The sequence below is a fragment of the Odontomachus brunneus genome, unplaced genomic scaffold (genome assembly GCF_010583005.1).
Source record: "Odontomachus brunneus isolate Ranch 3 - 2012 unplaced genomic scaffold, Obru_v1 Obru_scaffold_065, whole genome shotgun sequence".
Lineage (NCBI taxonomy): Eukaryota > Metazoa > Arthropoda > Insecta > Hymenoptera > Formicidae > Odontomachus > Odontomachus brunneus.
In genome coordinates this window covers 1,237,739-1,245,356 of record NW_022639515.1, presented here as the reverse complement: position 1 = coordinate 1,245,356, position 7,618 = coordinate 1,237,739, and the positions used below count along the sequence as shown (strand labels likewise).

The window sequence follows — 7,618 nt, the reverse complement described above, 5'->3', positions numbered from 1 at the left end:
CACACACACACACACACACACACACACACACACACACACACACACACACACACTCCCTTCCTCCTTCTCTCTCTTCTTCGCTCTCATGAAATCGCGAGTGACCGCGAATTTTTTGTCTCGCCGCGGCATGGAAACGACGCTTTTAATTCGACGCAAATTACGACATTGCGCAACGTTAATGTACACGCGAGTCGCACGATGTTTGTAAATTGCAGCTTGAGAAACGAAGCATGGCGAGAAGGCGACACGCGAAAAAAAACAACGCGCGGAGAGGGACGGGGGCAGATCGTAGCATAATTTCAACGACGATGGGACGCTCGTCCCTGTCGCAGAGAGAGAAAGAGAAACTCTTACGATCTATCCGACCGACGCAGCGATACGTTATCGGCTATTGGATCACGGATATTTTTATCGAATCATCTTCGTGAGATTAACCGACTGATATTGACACGGCAAAGCGAAGATAACGCATCGCACTCCTACATTAGTGCCAATCTCCTTAACGTGAACGAAATCACGCCACCGAGAATCCTCAGAATTGCGTATCGAATAATTTTCACATTTCGCATAAAAGTAGAACGAGGTGAAGGAATACAAGATCGATTAGCTTTTATCGATATTCTTTGCACCGAGAAAAAACACTCGAAAATTAATTTCCGGGGTACAAAGTTTATTTTTGTGAAATAAACTTTACATCCTACATTTTCAAGTTTGTTCTCATTTTTTTCACATTTCACATTTTTTTCTCAGTATACAAACTACTCGCGCTTTTGCCATACTAAAAAAAAAAATACTTAAAGATGTATCTTGTGAGATATAAAGTTTATTTCTGCGAATAAACTTTATGTCCCACAGATAAATTTGTAAATATTTTTCCTCCTCAATGCACTTTATTTTTCTATTAAAACACATCGAAATGAAAGGAGTTTACAACAATCTTATTGAGTCTGTATTATTACGTAAATCTTATTAATCTTGTTGACACAATACGTAATGATAATGATGATAATTTATTAACAAGGAAAAAAACGCTTTAGTTACGTAATAAAAGGCAAATACCGTGACATAAAGTAGATCTTTTTCCTGTAGACTCAATCCTAAAGATACACCTCTCGACTAACACGTTGCATCGTTCTCATGTTACAGCTGGTATCTCTGGACGGGTTGCATAGTGGAGTTCCGACCAGGACGACGCCGACGCTGACGCCAACCACGCTTCGCAGCATCGAGCAGACCTTTTTGGAGCTGACGAGCGAGTCAGCGTCGCACAGTCGCGAAGCCGGCTTTGTGCCGCCGCTGGTCGAGCCGTCTCAGCCGACCCCGGCACAAACGCAAAACACGGCGGCGCACCACCTCCCGCCAACGACTACCCTCATCGAGAGCCAGCAGACGCAACCGCAGCAGCAGTCGGTTAGACGCAATATGGGCGGCAGAAGGCCCAACAGAACGATCGGGATGACTCCCGAGGAGGAGGCGAGACGACAGATCCGGCGCGAAAGGAACAAGATGGCAGCGGCCAGATGCCGCAAACGAAGGATGGATCACACCAATGCCCTAATTGAAGTAAGCATCGACGGATCCTCTTGTTTATAAATTAAGCTCTAAACGTTACATTACATCCGTATAAAAACGAAGAGAACTATGGTCAGCCTCGCGATATTCTGAGCAATAAGAACTTGGTTTAGAATACAAGAAGATGGTCTATAAAGTATTCTATACTAAAGTATGTTGTTCTTGCAGGAGACCAAGGGCTTGGAAGAGAAGAAGCTTAATCTGACAGAAGAGATACAAAATCTGCAGCAACTTAAAGAGGAATTGGAATTGCTGTTGGACGCTCACAGAGCGGTCTGCCGGCTGCGATCCACGTCCCCGCCGGATGTGAAGCCCGTGATAAAGCCCGATATGCCGGAAGATCAATTCGCCGAGCCCACAAAAGGCAGCGACGCCATGGTAGCCGCTACGAGACCGAACAGACCCAATTCACTGCCGGTCGGGTTCGACAACAACAACAGACTGAATTCCCTGTCGCTGTTCGCGGAGCCTAAGGACAGGCCGGACACGTTGGTCTTCAAGACCATAGAGACGCCGTCTTTCATGAAGACCTCGATGGATGGTATGCCGATCACTACTCCGACTAGCGGTATACCGTTCAACTTCGACTCCCTCATGGAAGGTGGCACCGGTCTCACACCAGTCACGACACCCTTGATACCGTCGTGCTCTACGCAACAGAGGAGCAACCTGTCCGCTGTGGACCTTAGCTCGCCGGACGCGAATCCCAAGCTCGTGAGCTTGTGACGCCACGATGACGTGGAGTACGAATCGAACGAGGAGGACGATTCCGAATGAGAACGGAAGTACCATGACGCGAAGCTCGAGTTTCTTTTTTTCTCTGAGGGAGGGAATAACCGAAGTATTACGCGAGCGCTTTGCAACGAAATCTTTGATCGCCGTCAAAAGCTCTTTCATTGCGACTCTGCTTACTAGGAAGCGCGATCCACGATGCATTTTTTCTGTAAAAAATTCTTAGGTCGTTGGACCGTTGTATGAGGTTGACGACGTGTTTCTGAACGAATCAACAGATGGGTCTTTTTAAGAGAAAGTAACGGAGCAAAGATTATCATTGACATTGTTTGTTTTTGTACGATACGTGCTATGCAAGCACATTTTTTGATCTTGAAAATAAAAGAATACGATTTATCGTATTTAGATTTTAGCAATTTCACAGATTTGCGTTTTAACGGTCTCAGTATTTCGCGCCATACGTAAACGCCAACACGCGAGTCTAAAATTCTTGGATTATAATCTTGTATTGAGATCCATGAACGAATTGTTCTATCTTGTTACTCGTTGCAGATGTAAATCGTAGGAGAAAGAGAGAAATATGTTTTGAAAGGGAAGATAAGGCGCGCCAAATTGTCCGCGCACTTATAGAAAATGGTCGGCAGACTGATGCAATAATGTCTGCATACAAGTGATACGAATATATTTAACGTTTAAAGTTAACAAATTAGGATTAATGAAAGTAAGATTTGTCATTTTCTAAGCGATGCAACGAAAGATGAAGGAAATTTTATACTTGTAATTCTACACTTTGAGGATACTAGAAGTTAAGACAGAAAAAACATGTTTAGCTCAAAACTTCTAAGTACATTAAGGAACGATAAGAGCTCTTTGAATTGCGCTTAAAACATCGATCAATACACAAACACATATACACGTACACAACAACAGTTCGCATAATTCAAAGAAATATTTAAGAGTTGCGCGGGTAAATGAAATTGCACGAATTATTGTGCGATCTCGCACGGTGAAGATAGAAGAATTCAATTGTCTCGCTTTCGTCTTACCCGCGACGACATAAATAAGTTTTTATACGCGACTGTCGTTTTTTCCAGTCTCACTCGACATTATAACATTTAATCCCTCCGTACGTATAATATATATACACACATACATATATTTTACGATGTATGACATTTTTGCATGATCTTAAGCAATATTAATATATTCATGCGTGACTACTAGAGTATGATGCGCGGAAACCAATAGCGGGTAAGATCTCTTCTTTTGATAGCGTGACGACTTCTCTTTCATGCTCTGCGACTGATCTACCGAGAATTTTCCGACGTCATACTTGGTGGTCGCTGTTGAGGAACGTATATGGAGATTGTAAGGCACCATCAATAATGTTGCAATATATTTTGATTAGATTGAGTCAATAAAACGCGATGAAATTATATATTCTCCGTATCTTTATTCGTTCTCACATTATTAGAATATGGTAACATTATTAGAACCCTTTAGATTTTCTAATCGCCTCGTCCTCATCGGCTTCAGTCATCAGTTGATAATGACTGAACTCCAGTGAGAACGTCGCGTTGCCCGACGACATAATCCTCAATGCCGTCGAGTATCCCAATAATTCTGATAACGGTGCGTGAGCATCGATTACCTGTAACATAAGACACGAATCTAACATAAGCTGTGAGTCGTACAGTTGGAATTTCTTACTAACACTAACGTATAAAGCGGATTTACTCGCCTTGTTGTTGCCACGCATATCGACCTGTTGCATCTCGGCTCGCCTGCGAGTTAGATCCGCGATGATGCTCGGAGAATATTCCTGCGGCACGACAATCTCCAGTCGCATGATAGGCTCCAATAACATAGTATATCCGTCTCTCAGCAACTGTATGTAGAACAAGATACAACGGTATTGTTTATCGTTAAACATTCTGTCAAAAGTAGGAATTACAATAATTATTTCGACAACAATATATAGTTTAATTTTTTGATACGCTGACAATAGAATAGTCTTTGGTACTTTCGATCTAGCACAAACACATTCGCAGGAAAAATTTCGGCACGTACGGGAGGATGTCAAACATCCTCCCATTCTAATAATTATTCGCATTAGCATCCAACACATGGATCTTATTGGCCTTATAGTTCACTTAATATGATTGTCTTTCAACTCTCGAAATTAATAATTCTTTCCCGTTGAATAAACAGATAAGTGGTAATTAAATAATTTCCACATTTACATAAATTTATATTGACATCGGTGAGTAGTCACGCAAAAGTGAGACGGTGTGAACCCGTCAATCAATTCTGAGTTCTTGCCTATCATGCGATAGATATATAGGAGCAAGTAGCTAAATCCAACGAGTAATCGTCAAATGATAGAACTGATCGTGTGTGTAACTTAAGACACAAACCACCGACCTTCCGAATACATTGCGAGGTAGCGGCGGAGACCATGGTGTCCGAAGTACCGCGTCCTAACTCCAGCCAATGCAGCTTGACGCCGACATTGATCACCGGGCAACTCAGCTTCACGCCGTACAATAATGCAGCGGTCACGCCCTTCTTAATTGCGTTCATCATTCGTGGATGAATTTTGTCAATGTTGGACGCGTTGTCCGAACAAGACTTGTCCAAAAGCAGCTTCTCTTGACCCTTGTGATTGGGTATCAAAGACATCGTTATAGTGACCCGATGACTTGTATTACCCACTTTGTGTTCGGTGACCAACGTGTCTTTCACAGCATCCCGGATCGTCTCCTTGTAAGCTATCTGCAGAGGACCCAAGTCTACGTCGATCTTGTACTCCCTCTTGATCCTTTCCTTGATGATCTCGATATGTAACTCGCCCATGCCTTCAAGGACGATCTGCTCCGTGTCTGGATCATTCTTCACCCGTAAACTGGGATCCTCCCTCTGCAATTCCTGAAGAGCGACTTCGAGGGGCGACTGCGCCAACAGAGAAGGCGGTTCTATGGAGCAGAAGAACACTGGGTCCAGCAACTTCACGCCGGACGCGAAGAAATTGTCCACGTACTCTGTATGGTTGGGATTTTCCTTCAACATGGCCTGCTTAGCGTGGCTGGCTGCGCTCGCGCTCGTCGTCACCAGGTCGCCGGTGACGGTGTTTTTCAGTCCAGCCACTGCCGCGATATTACCGTAGGTCACCTCTGCCACCTCCTCGTAGTCGTCGGCGCAGGCGATGTACAAATGAACACATTGTTCACTCTGCTCGCGCGTCACGTTATACAGTTTTTGGCCCTTCTTCATATTGCCGGAGTAGATCCTGAAGAAGGTAACCGGGCCTTTGTGCTTGTCATGAACAATCTTAAAGACACGTGCCGCCAGGGTATCCCCGAAGTGCCGATACGACTTCGACTTATTCACGTTCTTCGGAGACGGTAAGTAAAGGACGACGCTGTCCATCAGAGGCTGCACTCCCATGTTCTTGTAGGAGCTGCCTAACATCACAGGTACGCCTTTCCTGTTCACAGCAACGTTACGCAAGGACTCCACTAATGCCTGCGCTGGCACGTTCTCTAAAGACTCTTGTTCGATAACGATGTCGGCCAACTTATCGTCCAAACCCGACAGTTTATCGGTCAACGCTTGTCGTTTCTCACTAGCAACCTCCCAGAGTCTGCCATCATCATTTTCAGTCATTTTCCTTCTTGTTAAATTCATACCCATATATTTGTTGTCAAAAATTAACTTCTCCATATTTATCACATCCACAATAGCCTCTAAGACTCCTGCCTTCTGCACAGGAATTTGGGTGGGTAATGTCTCTACATTCAACTTGGATTCGATGGAACGTAAACACATGTTAAAATCAGCATCTGGTCTGTCCATTTTGTTAATATAAATTATTCTTGGAATATTGTACCTATCAGCCTGCCTGGAAACTGTCAATGTCTGCGCCTCTACACCAGCTGTACCATCCAAAACTACAATTGCACCATCCAATATTTGCAGAGTTTGCTCCACCTGCATGGTAAAATCTATATGGCCCGGAGTATCTATCAAATTGAAGCGATAATCTTTCCAGTTGAATGTAACAGCAGCTGAGGTGATGGTTATCCCACGTTGACGTTCTTGTTCCATATAATCAGTGACTGTGTTACCATGGTGTACCTCTCCCATGCTTTTGATCAAGCCTGAATAGAATAACATTCTTTCTGTCGTCGTGGTTTTTCCTAAAGAAAAAATATTTGTGTTAAAGTATACAGCAGTTGGATCAGGTAAATTTTGAATAAAACTTGTATTAACTTGTAATTAAAGTAATTTTTAGTGATTGAAAATAAATTTATCGTGTACAATCAATAGGATGAAAGCAACAATACTAACCAGCATCAATATGTGCCAATATGCCAATGTTACGAATCTTAGTAATCTCCAATTCTTTTCCTTTTGTCTCTGGGAGAGAAGCACTTTTATGCGTATATCGTATGCGTAGTTTACACCACGAAGTCCTTACAAAATTATGCTTCAACATCTTGTTGATAGTTTTACTTGTCGAACTTGCAGAACACAACCTGTTTTGCAAACTTGTTTCTTGATTAAGAATACTGTGTGTTTACCCGAAATTATTATTTTTACATGACAAACGTGTATAAACTTTGTATATTTTGATAGGGTTGTTATCTAAAACAAGAATGAGTGCAGTCATTTTACAATTGAGCACTTATCCCTCGTATTACACGAGCCGGGAAAACGCACATACACTATATTAGATAAATTTGTCGAATAATCGAAGAAACGTTACATTTCTCTTCAGTGTTTCATAAAAAACTTATTGACTTGTTAATAGTATAATAATGTGATAACTTTATATAACGTGCAGTTTTAAAAAGCATAGGAATTATTCTTTTAGGTTAATTATGCATTTCAAGTGCAAATGGATTTTTATTTTTCTGTACACAATTACCTAACATTAAGTTAAATGGACTATTATTTCTTAGCAGTAGATAAAAAACCTGAATCACTTTTCGGTCATACTATTGAAAAATAAAAAGTCAATCTATTTCGTCATTGAGTTATATTATTTGAGAAATAAGAGGCGGCTGACCCATTATTGAGTCGTACCACGATCTCAATTTCTCGTACACGTCCACGTTAGGGTGCTATTTCACGTATCGTACGACAAGCTTTTCGGATACGTTTATTGGTTGGCAAATAGAGTATTTCTAGGTTCTCTGTTCGTCAACCAATAAACGTATCCAAAAAGCTTGTCGTACGACATGTGAAATATCAGCCTAAAACGTTTTTAGTAATGAACATTCATTTATTAATACTATTTTGGTACGCTGAA

The 7,618-nt window shown here is 42.0% G+C and overlaps 2 protein-coding genes across 6 annotated transcripts in view; one reads left to right on the top strand and one right to left on the bottom strand.

The window, feature by feature from the left end:
• Window positions 1-3,742, top strand: part of LOC116846549 (transcription factor kayak) — a 46,607-nt gene extending 42,865 nt beyond the window's left edge. For all 3 annotated transcript variants that reach the window (XM_032820524.1, XM_032820525.1, XM_032820526.1), the window contains exons 2-3: window positions 1,147-1,563; window positions 1,741-3,742. In XM_032820524.1, the coding sequence (XP_032676415.1) occupies window positions 1,147-1,563; window positions 1,741-2,298 (975 nt within the window). In that variant the 3' untranslated portion in view covers window positions 2,299-3,742. The remainder of the gene's footprint in view (window positions 1-1,146; window positions 1,564-1,740) is intronic.
• On the bottom strand, window positions 3,738-7,402 carry LOC116846547 (ribosome-releasing factor 2, mitochondrial). Of its 3 annotated transcripts, none has more exons than XM_032820520.1 (4): window positions 7,235-7,402; window positions 6,655-6,951; window positions 4,729-6,503; window positions 3,738-4,192 (listed from the first exon to the last, which is right to left on the bottom strand). In XM_032820520.1, the coding sequence occupies exons 2-4, from the start codon at window positions 6,800-6,802 to the stop codon at window positions 3,794-3,796; spliced, it is 2,322 nt and encodes a 773-aa protein (XP_032676411.1). In that variant the 5' UTR covers window positions 6,803-6,951; window positions 7,235-7,402; the 3' UTR covers window positions 3,738-3,793. The 3 variants fall into 3 exon arrangements, with proteins under 3 accessions (XP_032676411.1, XP_032676410.1, XP_032676413.1); XM_032820519.1 differs by having other exon boundaries at window positions 7,031-7,397; XM_032820522.1 differs by having other exon boundaries at window positions 3,738-3,955; window positions 4,046-4,192; window positions 6,655-7,396.
• Between the last annotated feature and the right edge of the window lie 216 nt (window positions 7,403-7,618).

Excerpts from the sequence above, each read along its gene's own strand:
- LOC116846547 (XM_032820520.1), bottom strand. The coding sequence starts at position 6,802 with ATGTTGAAGCATAATTTTGTAAGGACTTCGTGGTGTAAACTACGCATA. Across the intron at positions 6,504-6,654 it reads ATTGGCACATATTGATGCTG|GAAAAACCACGACGACAGAA; the intron begins GTTAGTATTGTT and ends TTTTTTCTTTAG. Across the intron at positions 4,193-4,728 it reads CCTCGCAATGTATTCGGAAG|TTGCTGAGAGACGGATATAC; the intron begins GTCGGTGGTTTG and ends TTCTACATACAG.